The 20,390-nt window shown below is 37.6% G+C and overlaps 1 protein-coding gene and 1 long non-coding RNA gene across 5 annotated transcripts in view; one reads left to right on the top strand and one right to left on the bottom strand.

Moving 5' to 3' along the window:
- The window catches only part of LOC124788117 (pericentriolar material 1 protein-like), a 392,802-nt gene extending 377,602 nt beyond the window's left edge, over positions 1–15,200 (top strand). For all 4 annotated transcript variants that reach the window (XM_047255242.1, XM_047255241.1, XM_047255243.1 and 1 more), the window contains 2 exons: positions 2,303–2,378; positions 14,537–15,200. In XM_047255242.1, coding sequence (XP_047111198.1) covers positions 2,303–2,378; positions 14,537–14,562 — 102 coding nt within the window. In that variant the 3' untranslated portion in view covers positions 14,563–15,200. The remainder of the gene's footprint in view (positions 1–2,302; positions 2,379–14,536) is intronic.
- On the bottom strand, positions 7,506–19,894 carry LOC124788120. Its single transcript, XR_007016060.1, has 3 exons — positions 19,763–19,894; positions 10,318–10,417; positions 7,506–7,915 (listed from the first exon to the last, which is right to left on the bottom strand). It is a non-coding gene; the product is annotated as an uncharacterized LOC124788120 (long non-coding RNA).
- Positions 19,895–20,390: the final 496 nt, after the last annotated feature.

Raw genomic sequence — 20,390 nt, forward strand, 5'->3', positions numbered from 1 at the left:
CATACAACCCAATGACACAATTAGCAACCTCCAACAAACTTGAAACATAATTTCAGTTGCTTTTGATTTTTTCATTAGTCCATGGGTGAATAATCCAAAACTAATAAAAATCAATACAATTAGGATTTTCCAGTTTCAGCCATCAAGCTTTTACAAGCTTCTTGTCAAATATTTTACTCATTAACTCATTCGTAAAGTAATGAGACATTTGAAACTTTTTTATACATGAAGTTTGATTCTTTAGGGGGTAATAGGGTTACTCCCAGAACGTAAACTCGCAGTTTCTATAATTTTCTGTTACAAATGTCAAGAGACCGTCCAAATTGAATATCCTTACATAAAATTTGTGAGGGGTAAGTTGACACTTTTTTATTTATTTGTTTTGAGTACCTGTTGGTCATTTTCATTAGTATGTCATCCATGCCTTAAAACTTTTTAAAATATCTACCAGCATAATTATACTGAACAATATATGCACAAACACAAGACCATGTGTCTATGAAGGTTTTTGTGGTGTGTCAGTGCAATAAAATCTTCACAGGTTTCTTTTCATACATGATCACAGAGTGAGCACAATGTTTTGCAAAGGTTATTCTTTCTTTCCTTCTTTTGACTTCACCAGAAGATGGAAGGAGCGGAGAAGATTAAAGGTCATGTGTGTAAATCTATTTGGGCTTAACTATTATTGCTGCTAGTTAGCTATTTATTAACACTCTTGGTTGTCAGTAAGTTTTATACTGGTATCCAGAAGTCATTTCATAGAGAAACATGATTTTAGTCATGGCCTGAAAATCATTTTATGTTGTCTATCCCACACCATATATAGGTACAAAAGCAAAGTTAAAGATTGATGATAGATCAAGGAAGCTGTGAGTTCAGGGATATGATTCGTGCAGTAAAGTAAGCAAAGTAAAGAGATTACAATAAAAATGTTATTTGTTTCATAGATTCATAGCAAGGAGATCCTCAAAAATGTAGAACATGTTATAAAACAAGAATACATAATTGTTTACAACAACAAAAAAGGGTATGCTAATGTCACTTCCTAAGCAAAATGTTCCTCATGGATGTGGAAAAATTCAAAACTCTCATTTGAAAATAAATTTAAAATCCAATAACAAACTTGTCACAAAACATCTATCTCTATACTCAGCAAACCATTATGATGTGCATATCAGTGTACAATACAGTGAGGTGTATATGATAATTCTTAGGCTATCATCAAACAGAAAATCAGTTTACAATTTCTTTTACACTGATCACATTACTGCACTGAAAAATTTGCAGAAGTAAGACTTATTTGAAGTAATTAATGTTATTACATCAATTAGTTTTAGCAGTAAATTTGTAGTTGGAGTAGAAGGAGTGGGCCACCAACAAATCCTGCAAACTCATTTTATTAGTATGAATATTAAGAAAACCACACAGCTGTTATTTTAGGAACATTTATTTAGCCACGACCACTTTCATTCTGTATGAACATCCTCAGGTGACATAGTGGCAGAAATGTGCCATTGTCATCATTTAAAATTCGTAATCCACAGTAAAACACTGAAACATATATGCTGGAATAGGGCAAGTACAATGTTTCACTTCATTTATTACGCTTGGTGTAAGTGCAGTCAGCTGTAGGTATTGGGTGCAGAACAATATGCAGCTATCCTTGTCCTACTCAACATGTACTGCTGGCTGTGCTTTTACAAAGAACAATCAACACAGTGAAACAAAGTATTTTTTATATTCCAAAGTGTATCTTTCAATGTTTTATAGTGGGATTAAGCATTTTTAATCATGACCCTGCCACATTTCTGCCACTTTGTCATCTGAAGATGATGTATAGAAAGAAACAGGTCATGGCTTTAATATATGCACTTAAAATAACAGCTGTCATGGTTTTCTTAACATTCATATCAAACTACTGTGCAAGCAAAATGTGATAAACATTACTTTATAAGTAGTTCAGCTTTTTGAAGCTGCTGGGAATTTACTGGACATGTGTGTTTCTGAATAATGGTCACCGTTCTGGTCCAAAGAAAATGACTTTAAATCTTTATGAAGATTATTTTTATTTCTGATATTAATACTGGGAAATCTTGAAAGTGACTTACCAAAGAATTATTATGTTCTGAAAAATGTCTACGTAATTTGTTTCAAAAAGTAACTTGCAATGTTCAGCATCCAGTTTTTACTTTGAGGTCCCAAAATCTATACAGTTAATTAATGAGCATTCCATTGTGTTCAGTGTTAAAAATGTTAAGTATTTGTAAATACTGAATCGTATTACAATATTCTATTGTTTCAGGCCGAGGCCCACTGGGAGATGGATCAGTCTTTAGACCAAATTCCATCTCGACTTCTTAACAGCTTTCATGGTGTTGGTATGTACTTAATAAACATATAATTATCATATATCTTATTTGCTTCAGTTAATAAGAGTAACTGTAGCTTCTCAAAATATGGGGAGCACCTGATTGTGATGAGGGAGTTAGTTTCAATGGTCATATACACAAGAAAGTTTTAAAATTACAAGAAAACAGTTTCGTTGTTGAGTAATTATCTGTTCCAAATACTATTGATAGACAAACATAAAAGTAGAAGAGGGAATATAAACTTTTTCATTTGTGTCTACTGGCAGTAATTGGAATTCCACTTCCTTAAAGTTAGTATTGGGCACCCATTTGTTTTTCCTTATAATATTACATTTTTCTCAAAAAAATTTTCATTTCAATAGTAGAAGATTTGTGAAGATGTCAGTTTTTTACCCAAGGCATTCCCTCTGGATAAAAATGAAAAACAACTATTTCATGAAGACAAGATGAACGAATTAAAAAAATAGTCTTCAAGTGACACCTTGATCTTCTTACAGTTACTTTGTAGCAGCATGTCATTCTCTCTCTCTGTTGCAAATGTTCTGTTGTTCCAGTTTTAGTAGCAAATTTGTTTCATAAATTTGAAAGGACTTAGTTGCACAGCAGACTGAAAATTGATGATAGAACCATCACACTTTTTTTACAACTTCAGTAAAACTCCTTTACACTCAGAGATTACATGTTCCATTATTGACGGCCAATCATGATGTCTCATTTTCAGTATTTTACTTACTAGAAGTAAAAATGTTGTTATATCACACAAAAAAGAATGTAAAGCTATCCTCAACCTAAAAAGTTGGGTTGAGAAGTGCTGTACTGCTATTGGTATGGTTCTGGTGGACACCTGACCACCAAAATGTGTAATGACTAAGGATTGAACATTACATCTTTGGATTTGTAGCCAGTTAGTTACCCACTAGTGCACCAATTACATCATAATGGACAACAAAATAAAGCAACTTTTACTATAAGCATTACAAATTGGTACCCCCCTCAAGATAGTTAATGTTGCTAAAATCTTAACACTGAAACAAATAGTAAGAAAAGGATGTACACAGCATTGTTTATTCAGGAATGTAAACTATGAGAGAGACAAAGACAGACCATAGCTCTGCTTTCAAAAGAGCTAAGACGTGTTACATTAAAAGAATTTGGATAATGCAAAAGGTAGCATAAAATGGCTGCCAGCAGTTCTTCAAGATAATCTTTGAGTTTCAGTTATGTTGCACCACTGGTGATCAGTATATTGATTATCACCTTTTTGAATCCATAACTATCATTCAGTCTCATTATTGATTCTTCTATATTCTCTTATTGGTGAGAAAAGTCCATTTTTCTGTGTAATTGCTTCCTTTGTTTGTATATACCCACAAGATATTTTGGCGACTTGTATCATACTGAAATTGTGTAAGCTCACCAGTAATAATACTGCTTGTTGGCAGTTACATACTCTTTTTCTGTATTTACATTCATGATTGACATTATTTACAACCACAATTTTATCAAGTGTTGATTGTAATTTAATCGGTGGAATTCTTGTAGAGGAGACTGAATGGTGGTATGGTGTGGAAACAGCTTTGTTTGATGAGTGGCATAAGCCACTGTGTAGAATTCAGCTGTTTTTCTACTCTGTTGTGATACTGTGCACACACTTTAACATGATCAGTTGTTGTGGGGCGGGGTAGCATCAGAGGATGCAAGCCTTACTCTGAACATTGACTGCCATGGGAGAGCAGAGCAATGCCAATAGAGTAAGTGTCCTTGACACAGTGCAAGCACACTAACTATGCTTTGTAGCAAGTGACTATGAAATCAGAATGACACATACAACTAACATATGTTTAAATGTTTTGTGTGATTGATATTTAAAACTGAACTCACCCTCAGTGATGAAGATTTTATTACAAATTACATATCAGCAATATGAACACATTATTCAACAACTGCTACTACAGTGCTGCTGCTGGAGATTAGTAATGTTTGATATCTGAGATTGGCAGCAGTTGGTTGAAATGTGACCTACCTGCAAACCCTTATTCTGCCTTCAGTGTCTCGTTGAAGGAGGTCATCGATTTGCTGTGAAACTGGATTTCAAGAATTACTCTAATAATGTACACTATGCTCTTTTTAATTAACTTTGACTTTTTCCACCTTTATTGTAACCAATCAGTCTAATGACGACTGGTTCCAGTTCTTACATAAAAAATTGTTTACAGGTAGTCAGTTTCACAATCCCATCACACAGTATGACAGTGGCAGACACAGTGCACTTTCGAACCCCTGAGGCAAGTTGGCCTCCAAATGTTGTATATGGTCCCAGACCTAGATACTGGCACTGGGGCAGAGATAACATCATAGTTAGTCCCACACATGTTCTATCAGGGACAGATCTGGGGATCTTAGTGGCCACAAGAGTATCTCATCATCACACACACATTTCATTGCCATGTGTGGACAGGACAAGTGTTGTCCTGTTGAAAAATGGTACTACAATACTGTTGCTTGAGAAGTAACATAAGAGGATGCAGGATGTTTTTTATGTACCATTGTTACGATAAGAGTCATACCCAGTGGCTCCCCATAGCGTGAGGCCAAGAGTAACATCGCTTTCCAAAACATTGGAAAACTGAGACCTCTCCCTAAGCTGCTGCCATACTTACCACTGACGATTGCTTACAGTATCGTAGAACAATGCTTCATTGCTAAACACCATTTGATGCTATTCATCAGCAGTACATGCTTCCCAAACACAGCAACACTCCGAACACAGCCATTAGTGTTGCGGTGTTATTGGCACTACAGGTAGGATGAGGATTCCATAGTCAGGCTGCTCCTAGTCTATCCTAGTCTATGAGCAATGGTGCAGGATGACACAGAATGTTGCAGGGAGTCCATTACTCATTATTGGAGGGCAGGTGCAGATGTGACCAGAACCTTGTTGATGAGTATGCCTACCCTCACATTCCCATCCAGTCCAACATAGGGCCCTGCCAGATCTCAGTGTGCCACAAGTCTGCCTATTGCACAGTTTGACCAGCTGACCAAGTGGAGACCCACTGCAAGGCTCCTTTCAAACTTTGTTATCTCATGTGAGTAAATGTCATCTCTGTATTATCGCAGTGATCACTCGATATCTCATGCTGTTCTTGCCCCTTATATACCCTAACAGGCCTGGTAACAACACTAAACATGAACATCATTAATGCACTCTGGTGGCCATTCTACCTGCTACAGAGAACTGCAACTCTATAATCATTTACCTACACTATTTGATCAAAAGTATCCGGATGCCTGTCGGAAAATGACTTACAAGTTCATGGTGCCCTCCATCGGTAATGGTGGAATTCAGTATGGTGTTGGCTCACCCTTAGCCTTGATGTCAGCTTCCACTCTTACACGCATATGTTCAGTCAGGTGCTCAAAGTTTTCTTGGGGGAATTGCAGCCCATTCTTCACGGTGTGCTGCACTGAGGAGAGGTATTGATGTTGCTCGGTGAGGCCTGGCATGAAGTCAGCGTTCCAAAACATCCCAAAGGTGTTCTAACAGGGTTCAGGTCATGACTCTGTACAGGCCAGTCCATTACAGGGATGTAATTGTCCTGTAACCACTCCACCTGTGCATTATGAACAGGTGCTCCATCGTGTTGAAAGAGGCAATCGCCATACCTGAACTGCTCTTCAACAGTGGGAAGCAAGAAGGTGCTTAAAACATCAATGTAGGCCTGTGCTGTGATAGTGCCACGCAAAACAACATGGCGTGCAAGCCCCCTCCATGAAAAACACAACCACACCATAACACCACCGTCTCCGAATTTTACCGTTGGCACTACACACACTGGCAGATGAAGTTCACCGGGCATTCGACATACCCACACCCTGTCATCGGATCGCCACATTGCGTACCATGATTTGTCACTCCACACAACACTTTTCCACAGTTCAGACGTCCAATGTGTACGCTCCTTACACCAAGTGAGGTGTTGTTTGGCATTTACCAGTGTGATGTGTGACTTATGAGCAGCTGCTCAACCACCCAACTGTCATAGTACTTGCAGTGGATCCTGATGCAGCTTGGAATTTCTGTGTGATGGTCTGGATAGATGTCTGCTTATTACACATTATGACTCTCTTCAGCTGTCAGCAGTCTCTGTCAGTCAACAGACGAGGTCTATCGACTGACTTTCATACTGTACGTGTCCCTTCACGTTTCCACTTCAGTATCACATTGGAAACAGTACACCTAGGGATGTTTAGGAGTGTGGAAATCTCGCGTACGTGTGTGCAACACAAGTGGCACCAAATCACCTGACCACGTTCGAAGTCCATGAGTTCTGCTGAGAGCCCCATTCTGGTCTCTCACAATGTCCATTGACTACTGAGGTCACTGATATGGAGTACCTGGCCGTAGGTGGCAGCATAATGCACCTAATATGAAAAGCGTATGTTTTTGGGGGCATCCGGATACTTTTGATCACATTGTGTACCAACCACTGGTGTGTACATATACACAGTTCCATCAACACGTGACTATGTCTTGAGGGTGCCTCACTTTTTTTATGAGACAGTTAGCTAAGTGACAATAGTTGTCCAAAGTGGCCTCTATTATATAATTCATATAATTGAATATGACACTGCACGTTCTTACGCACATGATTAACATTTGTTGAGGAATTGGAGCAACACATCATTCAATCTCTGTCTGCAGTTTGGGAATAATGTGAATGTGGGTGCTGTAAACTGCATTCCTAAGGTACACACACAGGAAAATGTCATATAGGAATAAGTCAGGAGCCCAAGGGGACCACAGTTCGTATGAAATCAGTTGTTCATGATTAATTTGACCTGAGAAAGTCATGGTGGTGGTCAGTGTGTGAGGAACAGCATTGCCCTGCTGAAACCATATGTATCACTTCTGGTCTTCAGGTATAGTGTTTACAAATTATTACATCATCAGTATGCAGTGTTGTACACCATACATCTTCCTTTGTCCTTGCAGAGGAGACTCGCGCATTTCATGTGGATTTTCCATACTGGTAGTCAAAATGCATTATTTTTGTGCATTTACATCCTCATTAAGATGGAACTACACGTTGTCAAACGAAAACCAATCATTGAGCCCCCCCCCCCCCCCTCCTCAATAAGGCATTACAAATGAACTAATGACAGGTAGCCACTCATGAACAGTATGTGTTCTGTTTGAATGGATGCTTATGCACTTGCTCACATTTGTGTTTACTGCCAATGGTGAGACCAGACTGCCTAGATAGGTGCTGCACAGACTTCATAGAACTTGATGAATATGCAGCTTACACACAGATCAACGTTTCTGATGTCAACTGATTTTGGCAATGTTTGCCACATTTCCTTTCTTTTGAAACTTTTCATATTGCCACCAGATGGTGAACTTAAATGCATGGTTACTGTAGTTTTCTGTGAAGACATTTTGATTCACTGCATAACTGACACATGTAATGTATTTAATGACAATGAATGCTCTCTGTTGTGAAGTATAGCCAGTTTCTTCCTCACTGAAACAAGGATCATACCTGCAACAAATAAGAAACATTCATTTAAAAGGCTGTGTTACTTTTTGAACACACTCAGTTAACTACAATGCTTTATGAATGCAGTTATTTCTGGAATTATTTTGTTATTTTTCATTTGTTGTCTGAGGTTTCAGGAAAGTTTTATAGCAGGGAAGTTACTGTGCACCCTGAAGTAATGAATTGATTACACATTGGCCAAGTCTCAAAATTACTGGTAGCTTATTAGCATTACACCTGAATAAAAAGGCACCCATATATATGAGACTAAAATATCCTATGATTCCTGGCAAACTTAGCTCAAGATGTGGAAACAGTTCTGTGATTGAGTCTAAAAAATATGAGATGTATTTCAATATTAATAACAGTATAGTTGTGATTATGCCACCAGTGGAACTAGGAGCTGTCGTTTTTTTTCACAGTGCGATCACTCACTGTTCAAAACATTGTTCCTCTGCTTTCTGAGTGTTCCCGATAAAGTATTTGTGAGAAGTAAGAGCAGAAATCAGCTGCCAGTAACTTAGGAATGTTAATACCAATAATAAATTAGAAGGGATAGGAAGTGTAGGAGCACTTGAAGTGTAAAATTTGTGGTAGTCTACTTTCATATTTCTTTCTACACCAACTCTTTTTGTTCATAATTTTACTTTGCTGGGGTATTTTAGCCACAATTTCACTGACAGAGCAAGAAGTCAAAGTAGCAAGAAAAGTTTGCCTATAAATATTGAAATAAAATGAATGCAGTTTTGACTGAAATCATAATTTGATGATTGTGCATCATGAACAATAAATCTGTTGCCTTAAGGAGATGTAACTTTCACAAGCCATTAAACTTTCAATCTGTGCTAGATGTACCTGTGAGTTTCGTTGGACTAGGTATCATATAGATAAATAATTGACTGACTGAATTTATTTCCTGTTCAGATGTACCTGCTACAGTATTGGAACCCTCCACCAGCATTTTCCTATATCTTTAGCCAAAAGATATCGGAATTCTACCTGTTGAACAGTAGTCCCCCATAAATAAGAATCTTACTGGTTTGGCACATTTGTAAAATTCCGAAAAATGTCCAGATCAAAAACAGTTTTATTTCCACTAACAATTTCACTTAATGACTCAACTGTTATCCTTTATTACAGGTTTGTATTTACTGTACTTTTGCTCATATTAGTACTATCTGAATGATTTAGAGTGAAATACTACATGAGTTGCCTGTTATAATGTGCAGTGTCAAAATATTGTGTCTTGTCTGGAATTCTTTGTACAATTGTGAAGATTCTTGTCATGTTCTAAATGAGTCTCTTCATTCAGCTATGTGTCATGGACGTGAGTCATTGTGACTCACAAACAAAAAAACAACACAGAACAGGAAAACCAAAGTATTCTCACCAACTACTGACACTTCCAAATAGCAAACACATACACAAAGCTGTACCACCAACAGTCTTGGGAATCAAGTTCAGTGAAGTCCCAAAACAAAGTTAGTGACAGGCGTGTATTGAACATAGTAAGATGTCAAATTCAACTGTTTTATTCTCCTTCCCCATTTTTTTTATTTGCTTTGACATACATTAGTGAATTAAGCATATTTTTAGACAGCCTCATAATACTTGCTTATAATTGCTACACAGTCTATAAGACATACCAGTCTGGAAAAAAGGAAATTAATTTCAGAAATTTACTGTGTGAAACTATCAGATCACCTTTGTTTCTGTTTTATGAGTTACTAACAGCCTCTAAAACATCTACTTAAAGAGGGTCATTGTTGACTCTTCAGCACATAAAGGGTGTTTCAGAAATACTTTTGCTAAATTTGGGGACAGGTTCCTTACACCAAACAAAGAAAAAATGTCTAGTAAGCATGGGCTCTAAAAAAAAATACCTAACGAGCCATGAGCAATTGTTCATTTTCGATTCTGTGAAACACATCTATTCTGCTGCGAGCTCTTTGCTTGCCATATTTTGGGTGGAGGTAGTACGGACCAAAACAAGAATAAAATGTCCAGTAAACATGGGCTCCAAAATGCATACCTTATAGGCTATGAGCACTCATTCATCTTCACCATGGTGGAATACATTTCTTTTATTGAACAGGTGCTCACATCTCTTAAGGTACACATTGTAGAGCCCATGTTTACAGGACATTTTTTCTTGTTTTGGTCCATACTACCTCTTCCCCCCCAAAATATGGAAAGCAAAGAGCTTGCAGTAGAAGAGATGCGTTTTACCATACTGAAAATGAACAAGTAATATGAATTTTAGAGCTCATGTTTATTAGACTTTTTTTCCTTGTTTTGGTGTAAGGAACCAGTCCCCCAAGCTTGTAAAAGTCTTTTTGAAACACCCTGTATATTTTATCTATCAAGATCCATACAGACAAAAAGAAATAAGCTTTCTGTCTTACCTTTACTTAATGAAGTTTTATCTTTTTGTTGGGTGTCTTTCACACTATGTGGTACCTTTGACAGCAGTTCAAGTTCACTTCCATTGGTATCAACAGTCACCTGTACATTAAATCCAAATTAGTATCACACCTTATGAATTTTTGAAGAGAACATATAATTTGAAGGTAGCAAATAGCACTTAAAGATAGTTGTGAAAAATATAATGAAAAGGATAGATTGCTACTCACCATATAGTCGAGATGTCGAGTAGCTGACAGGTGCAACAAAAAGATTGCTTAACAATTGAGCTTTTGACCAATAGGCCTTCTTCTAAAGTAGACAAAAAACACACACACACACACACACACACACACACACATCACACAGACACATGATCACTGTCTCTGGCTATCGAGGCCAGACTGCAAGCAACTACGCATAAAGGGAGAGGCAAATCTGGGTGGTGGAGGTAAGGAATTATGCAGGTGGGAACTCTCCCGGCAATATATCCTATGTTCCAGTAACCCCCCTGGCCTTAAGTTTCATTAGTCACTATCCCCTTCCCTGCTCCCACTCCAGCACTACACAGTTCTCTATTCCACCAAAGTGCCCAGTCTTTTTGCTTCTCTCCTTTTCAGCTCTCTTCCCACGCCACCCCCAGACTACCCTCCCACCTGCACCTAGCTGCCCAACCCTGTCCCCACCACATCCTTGTATGCCCCCAGAAGCAGCACATTACCATTGCCCACCCCTACATTGCTCTCTCTCCCCTTTCCTGCCCCAGCCTCATCCTTACCCTATCACCCAGATTGCTTCTCCCATCATGCGCAGTTACTCACAGTCCAGCCTTGGTGGGCGGAGACAGTGGTAGTGTGTGTGTGTGTGTGGGGGGGGGGGGGGGGGGGGGCTGTGCGTGCGCGCTTTGGAAGAAGGCCTTTTGGCCAAAAGCTCACTTGTTTACAGGCCTTTTTGTTGTGCATGCCTGCAATTCGACATCTCCACTATATGGTCGATGGCAATCTATCCTTTTCATAATCTGTCATTATTCCATCCTGGATTTTCCATTATTTGTCATGAAAAATATGATTACACAAGTGAATATCATAATCAAGCAAACAGAAATATTTAAAGGTAAACCGTTAGTTTCAAAATCATTGACGTGTATTCTGTTAGTACTTTGTCCTGATTACAAGAACTGTTATGGGGCAAAAAAATTAACAAATATAATTATCCTTATCCTTTCTGTTCAAGAAACTGAAAATTCTGATATATTATACTGCTAGGATATGGATGAAGAATATTAAATAAAATAATCAATGAAAGAAACTTGAATATAATGAGGGTGAGGCTTTGCTATATGATAATGCAATATTCAGGATTCACAGATGAAACAAAATTAAAAAGGCATAAGTGACTTCCTTCTTTTTGAGGGGGTGGGAGGGGAGGTTTACATGAAGATAAGAAAGAGAAATGTGTACACGCATGTAAAAATAGATGTAGCAAAGTAATTAAGAAATTGTGTTACATCACAAATATCGAAGTGTTGTAGGTTGAAGTGAACTCACTGAAAAATCTACATAGATTTGTTAAACTTGGAACATTTGTTCTTATTAAGGGAGATGGAAAGATCATATTGACCACATAGTTACAACAGTGAATCATTTGGAGGTAGTTACAGCTGGAGGGAGGAAGGGGGGGGGGGGGACATCATTTTGCACTTTCACACTTCCATACTGTAAAGTGCAGTATTAAAAACTCAGAGTGGATGTTGTCTGAATGAATTATAGTTCAAGTAAGACTGCTTTTATCCACTATAGTGAAATAATTAATCTTATTGCATGTAATACTTTGTCCACATAGCTGACATTTGGTTCCATAAACTATATTGAGGTGACAAAAGCCATGGGATACCTCTGATATTGTGTTGGATGTCCTTCTGCCTGGCATAGTGCAGCAACCCGACATGGCATGGACTCAACAAATCGTTGGAAGTCCTGTGCAGGCTGCCGCTATAGCCATCCATAATTGCAAAAGTGTTGCCGGTATATGATTTCATACATGAACTGACCTCTTGATTATGTCCTATAAATGTTCAGTGGGATTCATGTACATGATCTGGGTGGCCACAACATTCGCTTGAATTGTCCAGAATGTCCTTCAAACCAATGACAAACAATTGTGGCCTGGTAACACGGCGCATTTTCATTAATAAGATTTCCATTGTTGTTTGGGAACATGAAGTCCATGACTGGCTGTCGATGGTCTCCAAGTAGCCGAACATAACCATTTCCAGTCAATGCTCAGTTCAGTTGGACTACAAGACCCATTCCATTCTCTGTAACCACAGCCTACACCATTATGGAGCCACCACCAGCGTGCACAGTGCCTTTTTGACAACTTGGGCCCATGGCTTAGTGGGGTCTGCACCATCCACATCTACATCCATACTCCGCAAGCCACCTACCGGTGTGTGGTGGAGGGTACTTTGAGTACTTCTATCGGTTCTCCCTTCTATTCCAGTCTCGTATTGTTCGTGGAAAGAAATATTGTCGGTATGCCTCTGTGTGGGCTCTAATCTCTCTGATTTTATCCTCATGGTCTCTTCGCGAGATATACATAGGAGGGAGCAATATACAGCTTGACTCCTCGGTGAAGGTATGTTGTCAAAACTTCAACAAAAGCCTGCACCGAGCTACTGAGCATCTCTCCTGCAGAGACTTCCACTGGAGTTTATCTGTCATCTCCGTAACACTTTTGCGATTACTAAATGATCCTGTAACGAAGCGCGCTGCTCTCCGTTGGATCTTCTCTATTTCTTCTATCAACCCTATCTGGTATGGATCCCACACTGGTGAGCAATATTCAAGCAGTGGGCAAACAAGTTTACTGTAACTTACTTCCTTTGTTTTCGGATTGCATTTCCTTAGGATTCTTCCAATGAATCTCAGTCTGGCATCTGCTTTACCGACGATCACCTTTATATGATCATTCCATTTTAAATCACTCCTAATGCCTACTCCCAGATAATTTATGGAATTAACTGCTTCCAGTTGCTGACCTGCTACATTGTAGCTAAACGATAAAGGATATTTCTTTCTGTGTATTCGCAGCACATTGCACTTGTCTACATTGAGATTCAATTGCCATTCCCTGCACCATGCGTCAATTTGTTGCAGATCCTCCTGCATTTCAGTACAATTTTCGATTGTTACAACCTGTCGATATACTACAGCATCATCCGCAAAAAGCCTCAGTGAACTTCCGATGTTATCCACAAGGTCATTTATGTATATTGTGAATAGCAATGGTCCTACGACACTCCCCTGCGGCACACCTGAAATCACACTTACTTCGGAAGACTTCCCTCCATTGAGAATGACATGCTGTTCTGTTAGCTAGGAGCTCTTCAATCCAATCACACAATTGGTCTGATAGTCGATATGCTCTTACTTTGTTCATTAAATGACTGTGGGTAACTGTATCGAATGCCTTGCAGAAGTCATCAACCTGGGAACCTGTGTCTATGGCCCTCTGAGTCTCGTGGACGAATAGCGCGAGCTGGGTTTCACACAATCGTCTTTTTCGAAACCCATGCTGATTCCTACAGAGTAGATATCTAGTCTCCAGAAAATTCATTATATTCGAACGTAATACGTGTTCCAAACACTACCATAACCTCTTCCCAATTGAAATCAGGACTCATCTGACCAGGTCACAGTTTTCCCAGTCATCTAGGGTCCAATTGATATGGTCACGAGCCCAGGCAAAGCACTGCAGGCAATGTCATGCTGTTAGCAAAGGCACATGTTGGTCATCTGTTGCCATAGCCCATTAATGGATATGTTCATCATATGTCCCACATTGATTTCTGCTGTTATTTCATGCAGTATTCCTTGTCTGTTAGCACTGACAACTCTAAGCAAACACCACTGTTTTGTCTGTGGTGACAGGCAATTGTGGATCTCAGAATATTGAATTCCCTAACAATTTCCGAAATGGAATATCCTGTGTGCCTTGCTCCAACTACCGTTCCGTTTTCTAAGTCTGTTAATTACCAATGCACTGCCCTTTTGTACATTGTGTACGTGATACTACCACCATCTGCATATGTACATATTACTATCCCATGACTTTTGTCACCTCAGTATTGCCCTATAATCTTATAAAGATTAAAATTAATTCTGTATATATGTCTAGAACAACAAAATGCCATTAATCAAATGAAATGTCTGATTTCAGATAACTCATCACCATCATGTTTGTGAAGTTGTAGCTGGCTCTAGTACACCTATATATTTTTGGAAGACTGGTTATTTATATTTATTAAGTTGTTTTTGTGTACTATGGGCAACATGAGTGTCCTGCTTCCTCATAAGATATATTGACCAAATAAATTTATTTCTCCCATTTTTGAATGGCTCTCTTGTTTAGTGAAGTCTTCTCTCAGTTGTAAATTACAAGAGAAGAGAATCAAATTTTATTTGTACATAAAAGAGGTGACAAAGAAAATAATGATCATGCCAGCAGGAACACTCAGAAATAAACACTGAATCTCAGTCATCAAAAATCTTGATAAAATGACAAAATAAGAGTGAGAGCAAATACTATTCATGGTTTGTTAATCATTGTACTATGGCTAGTGTAACTTCCATATACTTCCATCTTCTTGCAGTGTGCAGTTCAAAAATGTATCCTTGTGTCGGTGTTCATTTATCTCATCTTTTTCGTGCACATCATTAATAGGGTGTCGTGTTATTTTTCCAGCCTTTTTTAAAGCACTCTCAGTATTTGTAACTGGCCAAGTTTCTTGCAGGGCACATTCTGAAGTACAAAACCAAACTACTAGATGCCTTGAATAGCCCAAATTATTTGTCTCTCTCTTGAAATAAAAGCACGTCATAAAGAAAAAAAAATCTTCTCAACACAAATTTTGCTTCTTCTAGACATGTTACATCTTACATGACCAATGTTTTGCTCAGTTCCACACAAAGTGATCATAATTTTTGCAAATTCATTTCTGCTTAGTGGGAAGGGCACAGTGCTTTTTCTCCCAGTGACACTTTGTGAATCATATCTCAGTTGTCACCCATATCTGCATCATTATTCATATTCTTTCTTTCCTCGAAGTATTTTGACTCCAAATTCAAACTATTACAGTTTTAAAAAACCTTTATCTTTCTGCTACTTTTGATTCAGGACTTACAGGAGGGTTCCAGTTTAGTTCATTGTTTACATTTATGCGTTCACTGGTTTCAGTGAAGTTTCCACATAGATTATATCTTTCATCCCATTTAAGACTGTTGTTTTTGTTCATATGAAATATCTGTTTGCAACTGGTCACACCTTTTAAGAACTGCTGGAATTTCAATTTTGACTATATTTTATTACTTCTAAAATAAATCATTGTGAAATTTCAGCGACTAACTTTGGTCTAACTCTTTTTGAAAAAAGAAAAGAAACAGTAATGCAATTTTTTCCTCAGTACGTTTTGTCCTGTTAGGAGAAAATTTTTAATACTTGGTTACTCGTTTTATCACAGTCAATCATTTCATTGTTGGTATGCTAATTCTGTAGTTCCATATTTTTTTTACACCTTGGTATAAATGCATTGTTAGCTTCACGTCATATTGCACTTGTATTTTTTTCCTTATAATTAAGTTAGTTTATTGAAGACTGATCCATTGAAATGATGTTGTGAATAAGAAATAGTATTTTCATTTTGCTGCAAATTATTTAAATATTAATGAAGTATTTTTAGAAGCCACTGTAAATTCAGTTTGTAAATAAAGATAATAAACTTTTTTTAATTGTGTTATTTTTTTATTATATGAATCCAACTCTTAGTAATAGAAATTATTTGCAGCATTGCTATTTAAGAAGAAGCATCATGGCTATATGAACTGTTGCAAATATCCATCTTGCAGGTAATAGGAATGACTAATTTTCCTGGATTGATCTCTAAGAAAGACAGTGAAAAATGGCTTCATTTTTAATATGTTGGTTAGCACTTTGCAGTCCACCATACCACAGAGTGGGACAGTACAATTTTACAGTTCCAGTCATTTGAGACCAATTAATTTAGTTGTTGTATAGTGCGAGCACCCCATTGGTGTGTGTGTGTGTGTGTGTGTGTGTGTGTGTGTGTGTGTGTGTGTTTCAATATAGTCTCTTTTTTTAAAAGAGAATTCCACTAGGTTGTACTGAAGTTTTTAACTTGAAATCATTAATTTTATTATTACTCTTCAATAACTGGACAGCAGCTATCAGTGGACATAATGTTTCCATTGAAGTACACTCATCTTAGTGAGAATGAAACTGAGGAACTTCTCAATAACAGGAATGAGTCTAACTGTGAAATACATGATACAGAATGTGAAGAATTTGACAGTGGCTCAAGCAACAATGTTCTTCTCAAAACTGAATGGTGAGTGCAATGAAATAAGTGATGACATAATAGATTATGGTGGTTGAAGAGGGCTGCATGACATACTGAAAACATCATTACAGCAAACTAAAGTTTCTGTTCAAAGAAATGGCATTCACAATTCACGTACTAAGCATCAGTCACCAGAAACACCAGTGTAGTTTTTTCAGTGATGAAGTGCTTCAGGGCAAAATAGATTTAAAAAAACTAATACGCTGCATAAAACTTTGCCTATTGTGTGTTGCAGTAATATTCTGTGTGGAATTACTGGATGAATGTGACTGTGCAGAAATTTAAGTCATTCAGTTATTTACACATTGTTTTCTACAAATCCCATCACGATGGAGAGCAATTAAGGATGTGGGACAAGTGAAGGTTTACATTAACAGACATAAACAACCACTGAAGGCTAGTTTTGGAAAATGGAAATGAGCGTTTGGCGTCATGGCCGGGAGGCCCCTTGCGGGGCAGGTCCGGCCACCTTGGTGCAGGTCTTATTACATTTGATGTCACATTGGGTGACCTGCGTGCCGAATGGGGATGAAATGATGATGAAGACAGCACAACAGCTGGAAATCAAATCTGGGCCCGTAGGATGGCAATCCATCACACTGACCATTCAGCTATCGGGGTGGACGGCTATTTTTGTAAAGTGTACTAACAACAAATCATCACTACTACTAATCTGCTCACACTGATAATTATGAAAACTGATTCTAAATTACAAGTATATCAGGAGAAAAACATCAGCTTTGGAAGCAAAAAGCATGGCTAATCCTTTTCTACAAACTCATAGTGGTTTGCAGAGTATAGATGTAAATGTAGAACTCAGTTGGTGTTTTTATCCAATACTTCACACAAAGTGTTTATATTACTGTACCACAGCAGTGTCAGCTGCCTGTATGCTAGCAAAGTCAATGCTTGTTTCTATTAAATGTTAAAATGAAGCAGAATTTACATCCCTAGGTCCATATATTCTGATATGTTATAGTGGCAAATGAAGTACTCTTTTATTTTGTTTTTTTCTTCAGTTTCCTACTTGATGTCTACAACAACATGCGCTTGACTTTTTATCAGAATATAAAACTCCACTCGGAGCCTAGATAGCAGTGGAAAGTCTACATAGAAATAATTACTTTTTTTCTAGTTTTGTGGCATTTAACTCTGCAGATGACTCTTGTTATTAACCCACTATACCATTACGGAGTATACATATTGGCATGTAAGTGTAAAAATTCCCAGGGCCCTGAAGATAGGAGAGAACCGAATGAAAGTATGGTGGTACTCCTGTCCGTATGTCAACACAGCACAAAAATATGTAGTGGCTACTGTACTGCAGTTTGCTTTGACCATTAGCAATAGAGACAGATGACCCTGCCAGACCTGTGGCCTAGTTTACATCACATTTTAAATATGTGCAACGATGCCATGCCGATTTTGTGTATATTTCGTGATGGAGCCACCATGGCTTCATTGTTTTAGGACAAGCTTTAAAACAGGTATGCCTCATCATATTTTAAGTGCATGTTTTCATATGCATGAAAGTAATAATTTTTCATTATGGCATATTTTATTGTTCTAAAACACAATCTGTTCACTAGTTGTATTCCATTTCCCATGATTTGCTACAGGTCTGAAGATGGCCATTGTTGACTGAAACCGATAGTCTAAGGACCAAAAGTTTGTGATCATTGGCAGAAACAAAAGGAATTCATCGTGCAGTGAAAGATGTTTCTTACAAAGAGATCACACGATAATCAGATTTTTGTAATTTTTCATATTCATGGTACGTGAAGTTCAGAACTCAAATAAATACACTTCTCCCAAAGTGGTTTGATGAAACTCTAAAAAATTCTTAAGAAAATTGACTTTGAAGTTTTCTGGCCACGTTTAATATACTAAAATAATGTAGATATTTTTCAACAAGCAATGTGCCTCCGCAGTAGAGTACTCACTCAATGAGTGAGGGGCCTGGATTTGTAACCTGTTGGGATCAAATTTCTAAATAAATGTGCGTGTTCTATGAGTATTTACATAAACTATAAAATACAAAAATATAGAAAAAAACTTATTGTAATTTTTTAATTATAAATCTTTTATAAAGGAGCAGTAGCTAGAATTTTTGTTTGTAATGAAAACTGTATTCCGATGTGCAATACATGTATAGAAATAAGACGATGTACATTTTCATAAAAAAATGACTATTAGGTTTGTTAATTACCATATATTTGATGAATTTTATATTTAAATAATGTAGGTATTCAAAATGAATGGGGAAAAATAATGAACGAAATGAGACTCAATATAATATAGCGATTACCATTCTCGTGTGCCGTATGATTCTACACTTCATGGAAATGCTCATAGAATGTGCACTTGTGTTTAAAAATTTGATTCCATCTGGAATCGAACCTAAGCCCCCCACGCAGCAAGCGAGCGCTCTACCACAGAGCCACAATGCATGTAGAGAAACATCTATGTTATTTTGGTGTATTAAATGTGACTGGAAAACTTCAAATTTGATTTTCTCGAAAATTTTCTACAGTTGCATTGAACTGCTTTGGGAGAGGTATATTTAACCTCTGAACATCTCGTACCATAAATATACAGAATTGCAAAAATGTGATTATGTGGTGCAAAACCAGACAGAGCTTTGTTTTTATATTTTTATTACCTTATCCATGTGCTGGTGCCACCTCAGTTTATTAGATGCCCAGTAGTTTCACACATGGAGCCACATCCATTGTATGTCCATTCATCACTACTTCCAGTACTTGTACGCCATTTTTCTTTGTTTGGAATTGCGTTGTATGGGTTTTCACCATATTAAGGGTTTAATTATTTGCTATGGATCCGTTAGTTGTAAACTTGTTCCGTGATTCTCATGGTTGTGCATCATATGGATGTGTTTGGGTGTCTTGCTGGTATATTAACCCCATCAGCAAATACCATAGTCTTTGAAGAGTAGCCCAGTGTCCCAGGTAAATCATATATTTAGGTTGAGAAGTGGAGTGGGCCAAGAACCAAACCCTGTGGCTCACCTTATTTAATGTTTTTCCTTTCAGAACTTAGTCTTATTCTTGTGGTACCATTTCTCAGTTTTATCCTCTGTTTTTTAATGTTAAGATAAATTACTTGGCTTCACTGGGACTTTGCAAATCAACAGGACTTGCACACCTGTGGAAATAAAAAAATAAAATTAAACTGAAGCACAGTGATGTTTGCGCTTTACTGAAAGGTGACAGTGAATGTATTGGCTTGGCAAGATAAGAGACAGGTCTGACGCTGAGCACGTTCCACAATGTTGATAAACAACAGGTGGAGCAGAGAATGCGAATGCACAGTGGCTAATAACAACTGAATAACTAACTGTAGTCACAACATACATTAAACAAATGGAAGCTGTTAATAGAGCCAATAATTACATTTCCAAGTATAGTTCTGCTGCAAAATCACTGATGTGATGGAGAGATGATTTTCTTCAATTGCTTGAAATGTCTATAGTAAACAGTTTTACTCAGACCGAGATTGCCCAAGAGAACAAGGAAGCTAAAAAGTGTTTATACCTTCAGTGTAGGAAAGCACAAAGTAAGGAACTTGTCAGAAAAGTTTGAAACAACGTGCCAAGAAGAAGGGGTCGTGTTTTTGACAAAAAATTCTATATTTTAC

The sequence above is a fragment of the Schistocerca piceifrons genome, chromosome 3 (genome assembly GCF_021461385.2).
Source record: "Schistocerca piceifrons isolate TAMUIC-IGC-003096 chromosome 3, iqSchPice1.1, whole genome shotgun sequence".
In the NCBI taxonomy this organism is placed as follows: Eukaryota; Metazoa; Arthropoda; class Insecta; order Orthoptera; family Acrididae; genus Schistocerca; species Schistocerca piceifrons.